The 18,839-nt window shown below is 37.3% G+C and overlaps 1 protein-coding gene and 1 long non-coding RNA gene across 5 annotated transcripts in view; one reads left to right on the forward strand and one right to left on the reverse strand.

Moving 5' to 3' along the window:
• Positions 1 to 12,198, forward strand: part of SMARCA5 (SWI/SNF related, matrix associated, actin dependent regulator of chromatin, subfamily a, member 5) — a 24,336-nt gene extending 12,138 nt beyond the window's left edge. For all 3 annotated transcript variants that reach the window (XM_066996037.1, XM_066996038.1, XM_066996039.1), the window contains exons 10-24: positions 20 to 129; positions 694 to 920; positions 2,473 to 2,594; positions 2,684 to 2,836; positions 4,052 to 4,188; positions 4,832 to 4,976; positions 5,219 to 5,338; positions 5,567 to 5,677; positions 6,225 to 6,338; positions 6,537 to 6,659; positions 7,933 to 8,065; positions 9,014 to 9,132; positions 10,154 to 10,366; positions 10,847 to 10,957; positions 11,898 to 12,198. In XM_066996037.1, the coding sequence (XP_066852138.1) occupies positions 20 to 129; positions 694 to 920; positions 2,473 to 2,594; positions 2,684 to 2,836; positions 4,052 to 4,188; positions 4,832 to 4,976; positions 5,219 to 5,338; positions 5,567 to 5,677; positions 6,225 to 6,338; positions 6,537 to 6,659; positions 7,933 to 8,065; positions 9,014 to 9,132; positions 10,154 to 10,366; positions 10,847 to 10,957; positions 11,898 to 11,963 (2,004 nt within the window). In that variant the 3' untranslated portion in view covers positions 11,964 to 12,198. The remainder of the gene's footprint in view (positions 1 to 19; positions 130 to 693; positions 921 to 2,472; positions 2,595 to 2,683; positions 2,837 to 4,051; positions 4,189 to 4,831; positions 4,977 to 5,218; positions 5,339 to 5,566; positions 5,678 to 6,224; positions 6,339 to 6,536; positions 6,660 to 7,932; positions 8,066 to 9,013; positions 9,133 to 10,153; positions 10,367 to 10,846; positions 10,958 to 11,897) is intronic.
• A 1,104-nt stretch (positions 12,199 to 13,302) lies between these two features.
• On the reverse strand, positions 13,303 to 17,484 carry LOC106046688 (uncharacterized). Of its 2 annotated transcripts, none has more exons than XR_001213401.3 (4): positions 17,153 to 17,484; positions 15,822 to 15,985; positions 14,616 to 14,800; positions 13,303 to 14,159 (listed from the first exon to the last, which is right to left on the reverse strand). It is a non-coding gene; the product is annotated as an uncharacterized lncRNA (long non-coding RNA). The 2 variants fall into 2 exon arrangements; XR_001213402.3 differs by having other exon boundaries at positions 15,859 to 15,985; positions 17,153 to 17,481.
• Positions 17,485 to 18,839: the final 1,355 nt, after the last annotated feature.

Consider the following 18,839-nt stretch of genomic DNA (forward strand, 5'->3'; position numbering starts at 1 on the left):
ATAATGCAATCTCTTTCAGGTGCTACGCCCGTTCCTCCTACGTCGCATTAAGGCTGATGTAGAGAAAAGTTTGCCTCCAAAGAAGGAAGTTAAAATTTATGTGGGTCTCAGCAAAATGCAGCGAGAATGGTAATTGAGATAGTTGTGTGTGCTGTGGTTAAGGTTCAGAAGGAATGTGCTGCTTGTGGCTCAACTGTTGTGTAGAACATGATTTAATTCCTTCTGCTATACTGAATTTCTGTGTATGTATTTCCTTGTGACACTTTTATGATGACAAAACTGTGCAGATCAGTGCAAGTTACCTGCTGAGAGGGGGGGGGAGCTTTTGACTATACTGTATTATCTTTTTCAAGGAGTGTAGCGATAGGGCAAGGAGTAATGGTTTGAAACTAAAAAAAAAAAAAAAAGGGTAGCTTTAGATTAAATATGAGGAAGAAATTCTTCACTCGGAGGGTGGTAAGACCCTGGCACTGGTTGCCCAGAGAAGCTGTGGATGCCCCATCCCTGGAGGTGTTTGAGGCCAGGCTGGATGGGGCTTTGGGCAACGTGGTCTGGTGGGAGGTGTCCCTGCCCATGGCAGGGGGGTGGAACTGGGTGGGCTTTAAGGTCCCTTCCAACCCAAACCATTCTGTGATTAGTTAAATAAAGGGCAACTTTGTTTTATAGTTACAAAGGTTTTTTTCTTTGATATAGGTATACAAGAATCTTAATGAAGGATATAGATATATTGAATTCTGCTGGGAAGTTGGACAAAATGAGACTGTTGAATATCCTTATGCAACTACGAAAATGTTGCAATCATCCGTATCTCTTTGATGGAGCAGAACCTGGTCCACCTTACACAACAGATATGCATTTGGTCACCAACAGTGGCAAAATGGTAGTACTGGACAAATTACTGCCAAAGTTGAAAGAGCAAGGTACACATCTTTTTGTTGTATTGTTGCTTGAGAGCTGTTTGGTTTAATGATAAAAACTGAAGTCAGTACTTCATAATGTTTTCATATCTCCTGAGCAAAAATCAGCGCATGTTATGTAGGATCATAATTGATTCCTAGCATGATACTGACTTCTCAAGCACTGCATATTAAATGCTTGATACAGGAAGACTTGTGAAGGGCCTTTATAAGTAACTGTTTTTTTTTGTGACTGCAAAGGGGTTTGTTTTCCAGCTGAGACCACAGAAGCATCAGTTGGTCTGTGCTTTAGGCTTCTCAGCAATATGAGTTGTTTGAAACCTAATCGTGTAATATTTTAACCACTGCTTTGGTTTGCCATGAAATACCGGCTTAGATTCAAAGCCTTCATGTAGGGTTAAAGTCCAGTCATTTGTGAAATGGTTTTTGTTCTTTCCGGATATGATTTTGAACAGCACTTGAGTTTTTTTTTAGTCAAAACTGGGGGCACACCCAGTTATTTAATTTTTTTTTTTTATATTTTATATTTTCAACATTACTGTAACTTCACTGAAGTGAAGGAAAGCTTGTGACTGGGGAGATGTTATGGATTAAAAAAATCAATCCTTAGTCTTAGGTAATATAAAAGTAACCTGTACCCAGTATCTGGATAGTATTTGAACAGCTGTGGAGATATGCGTTGTTGTAAGACTGGAAAAAAGTTCACTGGTTACTGTGCTTTTTTAATTTTCATTTCTTTCTGCTGTGAGACTCATTGTTGGGACATGACAAATAAAATCAGTATGGTTTTAAATCAACTGCTGATATTAACCAAAAGAGAGCATTTAATTATTAGACCTTGAGTCCAAAGAACAAAAGTCATACTGGGAGCGTGTAGGGGGAAGCAGAAACTTTCTAACATTCTTTATTTTACTTAAATCCCTCAAGTACATTTGAAACATTTGGTTGTGTCTATATATATACATATACATTAATATATATTTACATTTTTTGAATGTTGTTCTTAGCAGGTAAGTAAGCTGCCTGACCAAGTCTTTAAGAAGCATTTAATTTCTAATTATCCTAAATCCAAAACACTTTAACATTTTCTTCTTTTTACTTCTTGATGTTTTTATATTTGAAAGAGAAATTTTCTTCTACATCACTTGTCCCAAGAAATTTTCATTTGCACAATAAATAAACATAGGCATTTAAAGAATATGGAAATATATATGTAAAATAATAGAAATTCATTACAGTACTTAATAGCAACATCTGCAGACCTGTGTTATATATTAGGCTCTGTAATTCATAGACATCCGAGATGACATCAGACCTTTCTAATTCTTTCACATTCTAATGGCTGTTCAATAAAAATACTAGGTATCGTTTTAAATATATGTATATATATTTAGCCCTGAAAACTTAGCTTCATTATATTACTTAAATCAGTCTTTTTATTTATAACTACTCTTACATGCAACTGCCCTCCCTCCCTTTCTGATTGGCAAACTTTTGTGAAGTTTAATGAATCTTAAGTTTTGATGAAAACATAAAACCTTTTTACCCCAAACAGATTCAAGAGTCTTAATCTTCAGCCAGATGACCAGAGTCCTGGATATCTTGGAAGATTATTGTATGTGGCGAAATTATGAATATTGTAGATTGGATGGACAAACACCTCATGATGAGCGACAGGTATTTAAAATTTAAAGTATTTCACTTAAGTAAAAATAGTATTTATAAAACATTTAGTTCAACTGATCACGTTCTCTTTATTTATTTAGGCTTCCATTAACGCATATAATGAACCTGGTAGCTCAAAATTTGTGTTCATGTTGAGTACACGGGCAGGAGGTCTTGGAATCAATTTGGCTACTGCTGATGTTGTAATTTTGTATGATTCAGACTGGAATCCGCAAGTAGATCTTCAAGCTATGGTAAGAATCCAGATGGAAATGTCCTTTTTTTCCTCATATAACTGTCCTAGAAATGTGTGTGCTGTATGACATAGTATTTTCAAATTTAAATGACATTTTTCCAGTTTTAGCGTAATATTAATAGTATTTTTAAGACTGATTTTTCAGTTGCAGTGCAGCTTGCACTTCGTGGAACATGTAGTCACATTTGGACTTTGCAGGAGGGAATGCTGTGGTATATGCTACAGTACCCTTAGTAGTGTTTAATGAAAATAACCTTTTTTAGTTTTAAAAACTAATGGTATGTGTTAACTCCAAAATTATAAAACCTTCCTTCTCTGGAAAGTAGACCTTACTGTATTTATACTGTCTTCAGTGAGATTTTGGAAAAGAGGCAAATAAAATTTGAATTAAAGTTTATAAAAATTGCTTTTAGGGTGGTGATAAATGAGCAAGCTCCTGTTAGCAACTTTATTTATTTATTTTAAAGTAGATTTGTATGCATTTTCAGCCATGGTACCTATCAAGAACACTACTGATAGCATAAGAAAGTAAAGCTGCTATTTAAAAATCTACCAGTGTTACCATTGGCAAATGAGGCCTTTCAGTGACAAAACTTGTAAATTTAAGCTGTACATTCTCAAGTATTCTAACAAAAATTAGTTCAAAAGAATGACAGAACCAGTACCTGGAAGCTAAATCAAGATAATTCCAGTTACCGCTAAAAGCGTATGTTCAGAATACTAATTCTCACAGTGGTTAATGATTTGCCAGTCAGGTGAGGTGTGGTACATTGTATTTTTCTTCAAATATTCATAGCATGACTGAATGATTTGGGGATAGGTAGCTTCTGATCAGTACAGAGAGAATTTCTTAAATATTTTGATTTTACAGAAGGTTACCTAATGCCAGAAGCATCCATTCTTTTCCCATGAGGTAATGCACACGTGCGCACGCACACACATAAACACAAAACAAAAAAGAAAAGCTATTTTTAGGTATGAAATTTAGAAACATACTTATTGTTGATGTTGCTTAACAACAAACAACTTGAACTGCAAATGTGATATCGTGGGTAGTCATGTTAAATTGATTTCTGTAAAGATTAACTAACCTACACTATTCTGCTTTACAACTTAGTTTGCTGAAACCAGTGAAAATTGAAGATAATTATATATTCACACTAGAAAGCAAGTGTTGATTTACTTGTTTTGTTGTTTGCTTTTTTTTGCCTAGGATCGAGCACACAGAATTGGCCAAACGAAGACTGTTAGAGTGTTCAGATTTATCACAGACAATACAGTGGAAGAAAGAATAGTGGAACGTGCAGAAATGAAACTCCGGCTAGATTCCATCGTCATCCAGCAAGGCAAGTATTTGGAGGCAATTTTTTTTTTTTTAACAGCACTGCAGACAAATTATGTAGTAAGAATTAATGGGAACGTTGCTTTTGCCTCAGCTGTATTCTGAATATAGAGTGCAAAGACCCGAAAATTTTACAGCAGGGATAGGCTTTTCCTCATTAACTTTTTAATTATTTCCCCAATGGTAAGTATGCAGACAAGGGGGTATAGACAAACTTGTTTTAAAGCACTCAACTTCCACTCTTAAATGGAGAAATTAATGCCTTGGCCTTTTTTTAATAGATGGGGAGAAGTGATGAGGATGGTACCTTGGTTGGTTTGGAGTCAGTAACTATTATGCAAAAAGGATTCAGCGAGGTTTGGTTTTGAAATTATGAAAATATGCACACCATAACATAAAGCTTGTATATAAGGTCTCGCATCCAAAATTGTTCAAACACAAATAAAGTACAGTAAAGAGAATGCATGTTGTCCCTGGCTAGATTTTGCGGGATTTTATTTTATTTTACTATTTTTTTCATGTGGAGTTTCCCTGAGTGAAAATGAGATAGCTTTAACTTGAAAATGTAAGGGAAGGGGGAAATCATATGTTGTTCCTTCAGTAATATGAAATTTTTAATTGCTGCCTTTCAATGCTTTTATCTTCAGGAAGACTGGTGGATCAAAACTTGAATAAACTTGGGAAGGATGAAATGCTGCAAATGATTAGACACGGAGCAACACATGTGTTTGCCTCAAAGGAAAGCGAGATTACAGATGAAGATATTGATCATATTTTGGAAAGAGGTGCAAAGAAGGTGAGATCAAGTTTAAAAGAAAAAAAAAAGAAAAACTCCCTGTAGACTTAAATTGTGTGGTAAGATAGTGTATCGCTGGACTATAGCTTCATTATAAGCTGGAGAAAATAGAGTGGTTGTTATTGAGAAGCTTCGTATTGCTCAAATGTGTTATTTTTTTTAATGCTGTTATAACTGCGATGTTTTATAATGAAGTACCTTCCAAAAAGGTTACTGCTCTTTTCTCTCTTTCCTGCCCCCAGACTGCAGAAATGAATGAAAAACTTTCAAAGATGGGTGAAAGCTCCCTCAGAAATTTCACAATGGATACAGAGTCCAGCGTGTATAATTTTGAAGGGGAGGACTACAGAGAAAAACAGAAGGTAACATTTAAGTTTTTTTTGGAGGGAAGCACTGATTTGTATGATTAAACCATACTTTTCAGATACGTTGGTTAAATAAAATACAATGCAGCTATAAAAATAATTTGTAAGCTTAGTTACTTAATGAAGTATATGTAGACTTTTTTATATCAAACTCATAGCTAGTCTGAATGTTTTGCAAGACTTAGTCTTAATACTTCTTGGGGGTGGTGGGATTTGTTTTTATAGATGGCATTTACAGAGTGGATTGAACCACCTAAACGAGAAAGAAAAGCCAATTATGCTGTGGATGCTTACTTTAGAGAAGCTCTTCGAGTCAGCGAGCCAAAAGCACCCAAGGTGAGTTGACTAATTAAAAAATAAATAAACTGTTCAAATACACATGAAAAGTAGTCAAAGCTGAAAGCAAGAAATTGCTAATTCATTTGGTTTCATAAATTGAGGAGGCACTTGAAGGATTTAAATTTAGAAAAATCCAAAGGATGTAAGACAAATTTCTCTGAGGAAAAAGTAAGAGCAGTATGAAACTTACAAGATTTTAGGATGGTAAGGATATAAGGTATTTCATATTTTATTTTTACTTTCTTTAAGCAGTAGAAGTTTTTTTCTTACCTATGGAACCTACCCTTACTGCTACTCAAATACGTGAGCTTTGTTCAAGGGAATGCATGTGCAAATCTTTCCCCACCATTCTCTTTCCAAAAGACCCTGTCTACTTTTCTCACATACCTGTGACTTCTGTAAGCCTTCATGGTTGTACCTGACTTGCACACTGTTTTAGGGTAATTTTTGTAAAAATGGAGGGTTCACAGACAGGACTCAGTTACTAGCAAACAGATTCTGGATGTGAACAGGAGTCAAATACAAGCATTTTTATGTATCTCAGGCACCGCGGCCTCCAAAGCAGCCAAATGTACAGGACTTTCAGTTCTTTCCTCCACGGCTCTTCGAACTATTGGAAAAAGAGATTCTCTACTACAGGAAAACAATCGGGTACAAGGTAACAGAATTCATTCATTACATTAGTGTATTTTATTGCAGCAGTTACTGGTAGGAGAATATATACTTGTCCTGCCTTTCACGCTGATTTAAATGAAAGCATGTTAATCTGAACAAATGATTAGGTTGTATTAATGGAGAAGCTACACCAAGCACTGGTGAAAAGTCTTCAGATTTTAAAAAATGTATAATCTTTCAGGTACCTCGTAATCCTGATCTGCCCAATGCAGCCCAAGCACAAAAGGAAGAGCAGCTTAAGATTGATGAGGCTGAACCTCTTAATGATGAAGAACTAGAAGAGAAAGAGAAGCTTCTAACCCAGGTATCGCTGGTTCTTTAGTGAGACTGACATCATCTGAAGCTTGGTTTGTGTTTTACAGTGTTACATGAACATATCATAGTCAGTGATTTACAAATGCCATATTTAAATTAACATGGCTGTAAATCTTGGTTCATGCTGAAAAAAAGGTTAGCATTGGGTTTGTTACGGGCTTAGATACCTCTGAAGGATACTTTGAAATTAGTGTATTTAGGTTCTACTGAACCTGATCTACATAGTCCGTATATTTTTAAGTAAGAGCTATGTCCAGAGTCTGACTTGGCAAGTTCGCGTTGACTGTAGCCTGTGACATCTTTTCTCAGTTGGGGGACCACGCAGACTAGCTGCAGAGCTGCATGTGCGACCTTCCATGTAATTTAAAGCATAGCCTTTGCCAAAGTGTCACATCCACATGTACTAACTATACACTGCAGGGTGAAGGGGCAGATTTCTTAAACTAGGACTAGAAGTGATAACATCCCCCTCTTAAAGAAGATATAAGCAGATATAAGCTGAATAGGTACATAATTAGGTAGCTTGTACATTTAAATAATTCAAGGCAGGTTATTACCTGTTACTCCTTGTCTGTGTATTGTATTTTCACGTGTATTTTGTGGGTAATTTTAGGAGAAGAGCTCTTATTTGAGTAGTAGTGTATTGGAGCAGTTCACTATTAAAAGCCAGTACAATCAAATAAGCTCTGGTTAAATCATAATGTGTCTGGCTGAATATTTTTGTACTTTTTCTTTTAAAAGTTAATACAAACATGCAGTTAGTCTGGCTTGGCAGCTGGTAACTTCAGCATTGCTTTTCCTGTCCCTGCTGCGTAACATCACACAAAATACCTCCAGACTTTGGGGGAGAGAGACCAGGGAAGATGCAGAAGGCTGATGGTATCTGCAAGGCACTTGGTGGTCCTCTGTGACTGAACAAAACCATTACAGAGACCACTTGCCTCTCTTGAGGGACCTTTTTCCTTAAAAAGTGATCCCATGTTGTCTCTCAGAGAATAATGGGTAAGACGGGTTAATTTATGAGCTGAAGTAGTAATTAAAGAAGCAGTGCTAATTAGGTAGTTTTTAGATGGAGAGAGTCTACAGTGACCACACTATAAAACCAGTTTTTCTACTACCATCAAACTGCAGGAAAGCACAGGTTTAATATTGTTGGAATTACAGAAGTGTTACTCAGTCATTTTAAATTATCTGTTGAAAGAAATGTGGAGATGGACAAATCCTGAACTTTTGTGCCATGTTTGCTTTTAATTGCTGTAAAGGGATTTACTAACTGGAATAAGAGAGATTTTAACCAGTTCATCAAAGCTAATGAAAAGTGGGGCCGTGATGATATCGAAAATATAGCACGAGAAGTAGAAGGAAAAACCCCAGAGGAAGTCATCGAGTATTCAGGTAACTTACTTTTCAAGTAGTCAATTCTGTATCTACTGCTGCTTTCCTAGTTTGAAATGCCTGTGAACAAGCTGACCATCTTACTTGGGTGAACTCTCTGTATGACCCTTTAAGGGTGAGATTGTGCTAATGGATTTGAGGTCTACTGATACAGATTGTAGTAGGTTTAGCCCCTGCATAGTTAAAACTGTACTAAAATGTGCACATGCTCTATTGATGACACACTTTCATATATTCTAACTGGTGTTAGATATATTCTGGACAGTGCTGGTTTCAATTCTTGTTAATTTCTGCAAAAAGGAAATGATGAAAAAAATGCTTAGATGGAGAATTCTCTTTTCCTTAGATTTACCAACCAATAACTGTGTTGACTCTTTACCTCTTTATTATTTCACACTGTTAAAGCTAGGGATACTGTAAACATTCTGTGACTGAATAATGAACGTTGTTTTTTGTAACTGAAGACCAGTTGATTACTTTAACTGCTGATGTTTCAGAGAAGGGTCTTCTCCTGTAGTGCAGCTGCAAGGTTCTGGGACTTTGTTTTTTATGGTATTAAGCTGCTTACTTACAGATGTGACATTTTACTTAAACACCTAATTGTCTTTTAGACACTTGCTCCTGTCTTTGGCTACTAACTTAGTGGCAATCCCACTTCCTTCTGTATTACTGTTTTATCAGTTTGCATTTTAAGACTTTCTCTTTGAGAAGGAAATTGGCTGGCCAAATCACACCTCATTTAAAATGAGGGCTCCTGTATCTACTCTCTTCAAAATAGCATTTGTAATATTCCCAACACAATTTCAGGAAGTGAAGGTCCCTTATCAGGTAAAGGCATATCTATTTTTATACAGCAGTAAGGCCTGGTAAAAGGAAATAACATATAACATCTTCTAAGGCAAAAACCTAATTCCGTGATGAGAAACTAACCATTTGTTCTTTTCTTAGCTGTGTTCTGGGAAAGGTGCAACGAACTCCAAGATATTGAGAAGATCATGGCTCAGATAGAAAGAGGAGAAGCCAGAATTCAGAGACGAATTAGCATAAAAAAAGCACTTGATACAAAGGTATCTTTGCTGTGTTTCTTGCTTCCTTTATTTCCCTGTGCCAGTGAGGTGAGGTCCCATGCTGTATGCCTAGCCAATGTTATAGTACGTTAAGAAGACACGTTAGGCCTAATATTCCTCTCTTACCTGTTCCTCAGCGGTTTCTACCGTCTGCTTTTCTATTCTATAGAACTGCTGTCCTTTGCAGTTTCTACTCTTGAATTTAATTGCAGTTGGTAGGTTTAAACTTCCTATTTTGGCTGATAGCTATGGTGATAACTTCAGGTGTGGCCTAATATCTTGTTTGTAACAATCGTCATTATATAGCACTATGAACTGTGTACTGTGATCAACTCCCAGTAACTACGTGCTTTTTGGAAAAACACAATTTCCGTTTGTTGGACCCACATAGCTGAAAATACTATATATATTTTTAGAGGACTTAAAAAGAGAAGACTTACCAGTCAGTGGAGTTTTCTTTGATCCTGCGCATTTCACCAGCCAGGGCTTGGAAACAGATTTGTAATAAATTAAGACACTTGTAATAAATACCAGACATTTTTCCCCACCTTAGGCTTGACTAGCTCCTCTTCTAAGGAAGTCAGGGGAAGAACAGCGTCTCACTCTATTAACCAAAATGCAGCTGAGCCATGTACCTTTTTCTTTTCCTTTGCTTTTGACCATTTCTGAGGATTTTTTTGTTAAAAAGAATCATTGCCAGTTGCAGGCTGGCAGATCGTGACTATTTTCAAATGTAGTGTCAGGCCTGCACTGCACAATCAAAAATCAAAAGATTATTTGTCAAACAGGCAAGCAAACAAACATGTCAAACCTGGCTGCTTAGATGGTATTAGTAAATTCAGTATCTAGAATCTACAGTTCCTTAAACACGGTGACTTTCAGGACCAGAGATTATAGAAAACTAGAGCTTTTAACTTGGTATATTGTTCATCTGCCTGTCATGTCATTTTTTTGCTTTCAGAGAAAACAGTTCCATGTTTCTAAAGGATTTCTTAGTTATGTATGATCTTGTTTTGTTTAGATTGGCAGATACAAAGCCCCCTTCCACCAGCTAAGAATATCATATGGTACCAATAAGGGGAAGAATTATACTGAAGAGGAGGATCGCTTTCTAATCTGTATGCTTCACAAGCTAGGATTTGATAAGGAAAACGTCTATGACGAATTAAGACAGTGTATCCGAAACTCGCCACAGTTCAGATTTGACTGGTTTCTCAAGTCCAGAACTGCAATGGTATGTATTAATCTGTCGTGCTCTTTGGCTCATGAACACCCATGACAGCACACCACAGTTACATAGCAAGCTTACTAAATCACTTCTGAAATAGGTCAGGTATGTGCATGTGGTCGCTATATTAATTTTTTAAAGACTTTCCACAGCAACTGTAATGGATGACAAATGCAATAAACTAAAAAGTCTCATGAGACAAGAAATGTAACTTCCAAGCTACTGTGTTTCAAAATCAACATGAATTTGAATTAAATACAAATCTGTTTTAAAAACAAACATCTGTGATCAAATCCATTCCTATGAAGCCAGCCAGTAACTACCATAAAAATTCTGTTTCATTCCTTTTTCAGTCTGCCAAGGTTTTGCATGATGAAAAACAAACAAACTTGTTACTTACTGGCATTTCTAGTATTCTAACACGATGCTTTTTACATGAACTGGCTGCCTAAAGTAGTGAGTGACTGACTATGTTTTGCTATTTAGGAGCTGCAAAGGAGATGCAATACTTTAATCACCCTGATTGAAAGAGAAAACATGGAACTGGAAGAAAAGGAAAAGGCAGAAAAGAAGAAACGTGGACCAAAACCATCTTCGGTAGGATTTAAAAAAGCATTTTTGTAGAAAACCTCACTTGAAGACAGCGTGCTTTTCTAATTGTCTAGGCCAAGTGATGTCTAAAAGTTATTTAAAGATAACAACACAACAAAAAACCTTACAGGGCAGTGCTAAGCGCTGCTTAAAGTTTACTAATGTCATTCAGCTAAGTACTGTTGTGGATGGAAAATAAGTTCAGGTTCTAAACTGCAGCTCACGCGCTTTGGAGCTTGTTACGTTTTTGATCCCTGAGTTGTGGGCTATACCAGTTTACCTTGATAAAATGCAACTAAGATTTACTTAGTCTTTTTATTAATTTTTATCCATAAAGAAATGATATCTGCCACTGAGGGGTGGTATGTAGGTGATGCAGACCATTCCTTCCCCTCTGAGAATGCTATAGATCTGTTTACAAATGTCCCCATGTAGACATTGTTGCCTGCCATCACGAGCCTTATTTTGGGTGGTGGTGGTCATGAAGTGGGCTCTAGAGCTAGATTTGGGAAAGCAAGCACATACGCATGACTCTGCTAGCTGAAGTACTGCTAAACAGGAAGAGCTTTTTTTGTAAAGGAAACTACAACTTCTACCCATTTTCTTACCTAGATTTTGTTTTTAAAGTTGTTACTTAGAACTGTTCTCAAAATACTTAAACAGGCGTTCAGAAATACCATTCCTTAAGTAAGGAAGCTTTATTTATAAGCTCCTTATTTGTCTCTATACATTTTTTTCCTCTGTGAAATGGTACTATTCCAGGATTGGAGAGTACAAGACCGCTACTGTCCTGAGTGGGATGTGCATATTCGCCACACTGCATTTGTGATTTATCACATTTTAAGCTGCCAGGGTTACACTGTGATCTCTAGCAGTTTTGACTTGAAATGCACTACTTAAAATTTTTCTCTGTCACAACAACTTACTTTAAAAACTTACCTTACAGGCACAGAAGCGCAAAATGGATGGTACTCCTGATGGTCGTGGAAGAAAAAAGAAGCTAAAGCTGTGAATGCAGAATTTTTGTAATCACTAAGTTTAAAAAGTAGTTCTTTAATTTACGGGTCTTCATAAGATGTACTGTATAATGCTCAACTATTATGTCATTAAAGGACATCGGGTTCATCTGTTTACTGAACTAGAAACATAGTACTTACTGTAGGTTCACTTTTTTAAATGCAACAGCTGTGCTGAATTTTTTTTACCATTAACACTTGAAGTAATAAATAGGCTTCATTTATTAATAAGGTTTCACTTGACTTTTTTTTTTATTAATGTTTCTACTTCAATACCTATTTATTTAGTCACTCCAAAATTGTGTCTTTGTTTTTGTTTTAACCTCTAAGGGTGTTGCAAACAGTGCTGTTATGTTATGAAAAACAGACTTATTTAGGTGAGGTTTTTTTTTGCTAAAAGCCACGACCCATCAAGTTCCCCCTTTCTGGAAATTCCGTGGCTTGGATTTTAACTTAATTAAACTTAATTGTACTACACAAATATACATTGTTCTTTGACCTTAGTGGTCAGGCCAGGTATTTACCTCACAAACTAATGATGAACATGTATATAGGAACAAAATCATAACATTTTTCTACTTACAGTGGCAGCAGAAAGGGAAGTGACACTGAAGTTTGTACTTAATTAGAATGGCCTAAAAATGGTAGCATTATTTTTATTGGAAAACAGCAGCAAGTCAGAACATAAAACTTAACAGTATGTTAACAACCCACACGTCTCTAAAACAGCTGTGGAAAAATGCAGCTATGGTCTTGATTCCTGTAAAAAGAACTGATGCTGACTGCAAGTGTGCAGGATTCTGTGTTGTCGTTAAACCGCAATCCACACTGTTCGACTGCTCTAGTCAAACAAATGGTACCATTCAGGAGTGTTTCCTATGCTGACCTGAGTCTCTGGCACATTATGACCAAGATTAAATCGTGCATTTCCCAATGCAATCACCTAGTTTAACATAATTTTGAAATTCACTAGAGAAAAAAAGGAGAAATTCTCAATTCGCATTGAGTAACCTTAAGCCAATCCACTAAAAAAAAATCTGAACTCTGTAATGTCATGACAGCCCTAGAAAATGTTACTCAAAATGCAACTTAACTTATGCTTAGTGTACTCTAAACAAAAAAGCTTTACTGCTGAAAACATCTATAAAATCATCCCATTGCAAAGCATCCATCTTTGCAAAAAAGAGTAAACCCACAACAACCCAACAGCAGAAAACAAAAACCCCAGACCAATCAAATAAGCCACGATAGTTTGTTTACAACTAGCCTAAATAAAATTCTTGAGAGGAAGGATGTATTAAATAGCTGAGCAGCACTTCCTTTGTGCTAGTACTTTGCAAGCGCCAGTTTGCAGAATGAAGTGAACTAAACTTTAACATCCTAAATGGCATGCCTACAAGTTGTATGAAGTCAATTTTCTTTCTTTCTTTCAGGTAGACGTTAAAGCAAGATATTTGCTCTAGATGATACAAGTGCATTCCCCCAATGCTATCTATCTGGCAAAACAAATACTCAAGCAAAGGAAGATAAGCAATTACTGTCCAATATAGGAAAGCTGTAATACTGGTTTGAAATGCTAGAATCTGTTTAAGCATGTTTGAAAACATTTAATGCTAGTACCTGAAAATTAATATATTATTTATCTAGTGTGGCTTTATAATAGAGTTCTAATTCTTGTTGCTCCTACATAAACGTTCTCCTCATAGGGTAATAACAACAGAGCTGCACTTGCAGCCTTACCTGTGTTGAGTCTTCCACTGCTGTCCATAGGTCCGAAGTTCTCATTAGTGAGACAAACCCACTGGTATCAATCACTGCGAAGAATGCTCTGCTACTTAGCGTCCATTCTACTGCTACCACCACCACCTTCCTCCCCACAAATAATTACCAATAAAAAAGCAAAACACAGTTATATGAAAACTAGGATAATATACTTGTAACTAAAAGCAGCATCTCTTTAAGAACCAGGCTTCCTTGATGGATGTTAGGCACACTTATGAGCTCCAATGTCCTGCATCAAGACTGGGGCGTCTGGGTTGGCTCTTCTGCTTCATCTAGAGGCTGTGGTGCTAACTTCCACTAGCAGAGGACAACACATGGTGGTAGTCGAGACTTCTTTTGCGGTTCTGCCTGTGTGTGTTTTCCTTTAATCAGACTGTAGTGTGAATGTACCATTCTCGGCCTGCTGCCACCTTCAGAAAAACAAACAAAACCAAGAAGCCCCCCATGCACATTTACTGTGAACCAGAAGATGCCAGACATGAGATTAATGCAGCTAGAGGTCCAAGTTCACTGCAATTATGTCTATTAAAGCCAATGACAGAAATACACATTTGGTGATAAGATTAATCTTTTTTCAACAGATCCTTCTGAAGTAGACCAGGTAAAACATGCTTTAATAGGCTCTATTTATTCCTAGTGTTAACATTAAGAGGCTATCGCAACTACCTAACACACACTAGTCTTTTACTAGAGGAAAAAAAATCTGTGTGGTCGGTTGCTTAATGTAGCATGAAACTTCAGGTTTCCAAAGGCTCTTGCTTGTGTCTCAGGTTAAGCTTTATCCTAAAGGAGGCAAATTTTTTATTTACAGGTTCACTTGGAAGTCAAGGATCTAAAAATGCCCGCCACCATGTCTATTTACATACCAGGATCTTGAATCTGTACACGAGTGAGGGTGAGTCAGCCAGACACCTGTGATCCCGACTGTCTGGGCTGTACTTGGGCAAGCACCCATCGGCACCAGTGCCCAGGAACACCTCGATGGCGCAGCTGAAGGAGTCACCGAGGTTCTGAACAGGATCCACTGTCACTCAGACACAGATTTCAGATCCTAGCAAAACAGATCAATGCATTTCACATTTTGCTAGTCAATTTAAAATTATTAAAGCAAGTTACTGCCAAGCCATTGTGACTGTGGTTCTCAGGACAGAAATTACCTAGGTTTAAGAGTATTTCCCTTTGCACTTGAAGACAATGCACTCCATGACTGCTACTATTAATTTATCATAGGCTTCAGTCTCTTCTTTTACAATTCATACTGATGGGGTTCTTACAGTGCAGCTCCTTTCTGAGTAAGCTTTTCCCTTCTCTTCACTAGAGGGCAACCCATATTCACATATAAGAAGCTACACACTGATAGCAATGTATCAAGCAAAATAAAGTTATTAACAAACTTACTGGGTTCTCATTGGGTTTCAGACCAATAGCTCAAATAAGGGACCAATTGAAGACAAAGTTATTTCTGATCTAATACTGCCTTTACCAGGAGTTTCCTTAGAAGCTGTTAACAGCTTCAGTTGGTGAGTGCTGTATGTGAGAGCACTGTACCCTGGGCCAGAACTCAAAAAAAAAAACCTCAAGACAGAGTGAGCAGCTTGGCTGAAACCAGATGCAGGTATTGTGCATCTAGTCTGCATTGGGAATAGCTGCAGGATCGAGTCCTGAGGAGTCTCAGGTGTACAACACATCTGACTAGAACAACTGAAGGAAAGGACTGAAATTACTCATCCCTCTCAAAAGAGGACAACAAGTTCTAGAGTAGGCAGCTTTAAAGCAAAACCACCAGAGTGAAGGGAATGTGCGATTACATAATAGCTGAGCAACAGTTTTTAGAACTGTGGTTTCATTTATAGGCACCTGAATTCTGCACCTCCCTTTGGAAAGCTTTTCCTCTTAAAGCCCATAAACAGAACCAAAGTCTGTTGCCGTTACACTAAATTAAATCATATTTCAGTGTTTTTGTATTTTACTTTTCTGCCATGGAAATACATAGACACAAAAACGTTGCTAAAAGAGGTACAGAACTAGTAAAATATGTATTCATCTCTTGTTAAATGCTCTTCTCTTCTTACCTTTCATAACATGCTGAATGTGCAAGTGACTCATTACCTTCTGTAAAAGCTTCATCAGCTCCTTCTCCAAATCCCATTGACCCATCAGATATCCAAAGCTCCTTCTTAGACAGAAGAAACATTTGAGTATTTAGACTGAACTCTGCGGCCACTGGGTCACTGACCTGTGGGGAAAAGGAACTGAATAACAAAATCACCTTAGCTTTAGCATTATGACGATCATTATTCATCGTTGCTGTAGTAGTGATGTGCTGATCGAGACTTTCAGCAGTACACAGTGATTGTACACAGGGAAGCGTGCAGTTAATTCAAACATGCAAGTGCCCCCACTGCCATGGCTATTTCCTTCATCCCCCAATCCTTTTCCTGTGTAGCATTAATTTCCTGTGTTACAAGGTAGCAGCGAAGACGATTACTGAAGCAGTATCTTTAAATTGAAATAATAACATTTCAGTTCACTTACAATTGTTTTGAGCGAACCAGATTGAGACATTCATTTAATTTGTATGCAGTACAGTTGTCTCTACAATTGTCAAGGCATTCAAAAACTGGATAATGAAGCAGAAAGATAAAGAGCAGCTCTAACATTCAAAAAGGTTAAATAGCTCTGACACATGGGCTTTGAAATATCCAGTACTTCGGGGGAAAAACGTAGGTCCTTTTCATATACTGGCTTAGGGATGCAATGTTATTCTAAGAGATTTTTAACAAGTCTTGTATGTCCATTGAAAGTCTCTATAATAGTCTACAACAGTAAGTTAGGGCTACTTGGTGCACTGCATTTTTTCTTTAATATAAACAGGAAAATTGTCAGAAAACCAGACTCACACTTAATGAAGTGTTTTACCACTTCTTTGAGAAATAACTCTACTGATTCAATTCTATTACAATGATTCCCAGTTTAAAAAAATCAGTCTCAAAACAGGTTAATTTTGAAAACAATCTTGCTTAGAACTAAACCAACACTACTCCCTGCCCATTCCCCCACCTTGCTGAAAGAAAAAAAAAAAAGCAGCAAAGTACTTAGGAATAGGTTGGACTATGAGGTAAATAAATGGAAAAAGAAGATTTTAATTACAAGAAAAAAGAATCATTTAGTTCACTTTTATCTCACCAGAGATGATGACATCTACAGCAATCTGAAAGCACTGTAAAAGTCTCCATCTGAAAACATTTCATTTTCTCCTGACAACTGCTACTGGATGGCCTATACCAGACCACCTGTTTCAGCGGTTACAGAACACCTGCCACCCAACCTTCATTTGCTTTTGGCCAGTTTTGCCCATTAGGCCTCAAGAAAAAAATTGTAAGTCCTAAGCAAAAGGCTGTACCTGTTGGAACCCGATGTCCGTATCAGACACAATTGCAGCAGGAGCTGCAGGATCACGGTCTCCTGACAACACCGAGGGTGACAACGTTAAGGCAAATTCTTCAAGACTGCCCACAGCTCTAGCACTGGCCTGCTCAATGGAAGGTGCTCACTAGGATTCAGGCCTCCAGACTCGAGATCCAGGGACACCAGGGACTTATGACTGTTCGTTATGCAATGAAAGCGTCTGACTGCATCCAAATGAGTTGATGCTTACTGATCTTATACTGCTGATGACTGTCTGGAAAATATGTTAAAAAAAAAAAAAAAAAAGGCAATTCCCTTTGCTTCTCTAGATTGAAGTCAGAGTGCAAACTCACAGCAAAATCAGAGAGAAAACTCCATTCCTGCACAGGCTGCTGGAGGGTCAGCTCGCTTCGTAACTGTAAATGCGAGGCCAGGGTGGTCAGCAGACATCACCACTGATGACAGAGCAGAACATTGATATTCCTGAAAGAAAAAAAAGGGCAAACTGTAATTTGCCAAATTACTATTAGTAATTGGCATGGTATAAAATCAGCATGCAAAAGCAAAGAAATGAGAGTGGAAAAGAAATTAACTGATGAGAGGCAAGGAATGCTTATCTGCATAGAAGCCACCTACCATAATGCAGCTCTGTGCATTGTGAAGAACAACAATTCTTGCACAGGTTTTGTTCTTTTCTTAATCAAATACCATGTGCATAGTTATTTCACATACAACCATATTAAGATTTTTTTGTGTCCACAAAACTCTATAAATACATGAAATCAGGAAAAGATTTAGTGAAGGGGATATTTTTTGTAAAAGCCTAGTTATAAGATTATGAAAAATGATTTTTAATGCAACATTACTTCACTACCTTACACACAACAAAGAAAATCCCGTAGGACCAATCTAATTTCTTCACCTGAATAGCAAGTGAATCATTTACCATGTCTATTTTGTTAACCACTTATCTGTTCTTCAGTAACTGTAGTTAAATTCCATTTCCATATACCCGCTCGTTAATTAACTTCCATGATACATGCTGCAGTACTAGTTACTACAATTCTTTGCTATTTTGGCAGCAAATCTGATCATCTATCACATACATACTCAAAAAGAAAATTTTGCCTTCAGCTTGATTAACATGAGTATCTCTGAAGACTTATCTGTCTCTTGCCAGTGTGTCATCAATTTTCAGGGCTGAACAGAGAAACTCTCATCAATGCAACTGATTTCCTTGACATCCAGCAGCTATAACTGCTCCTTAAATTTAATTTAGCAGAAAGCAAGTTGATCAACATATTTAAGCAGCACTGCAAAACTGCAGGCAGCCAAAATATTCCCAAAGGCTGATAAGGAAAATGTCTTTTCATTGGGACTAAGGAATGAAAAGGTTTTACAGACAGTCACCAGATCTTGGGTATTTTGGAGCAATGTTGGAAAATTCTTGGAAGGTCACACTGGTGGTGCCTTCCCAGAAGTTCTCTCCGCAGTAACTGAGAGACCCTAGGATCTCACATACATCAGTTCTCATAGATAAACAAAGGTTCCTCGGCTACTGTACTGATAGAATCACTGCAGGGCAACTGGGGGATTTAAATTCAGTTTTATTGCAGGGTAACAAAGTGCTCTAAAGAAAATACTCTCACGTCTGTTTCTCCTAGTTCCTGCCGTCAGTTAAG

The sequence above is a fragment of the Anser cygnoides genome, chromosome 4 (genome assembly GCF_040182565.1).
Source record: "Anser cygnoides isolate HZ-2024a breed goose chromosome 4, Taihu_goose_T2T_genome, whole genome shotgun sequence".
Lineage (NCBI taxonomy): Eukaryota > Metazoa > Chordata > Aves > Anseriformes > Anatidae > Anser > Anser cygnoides.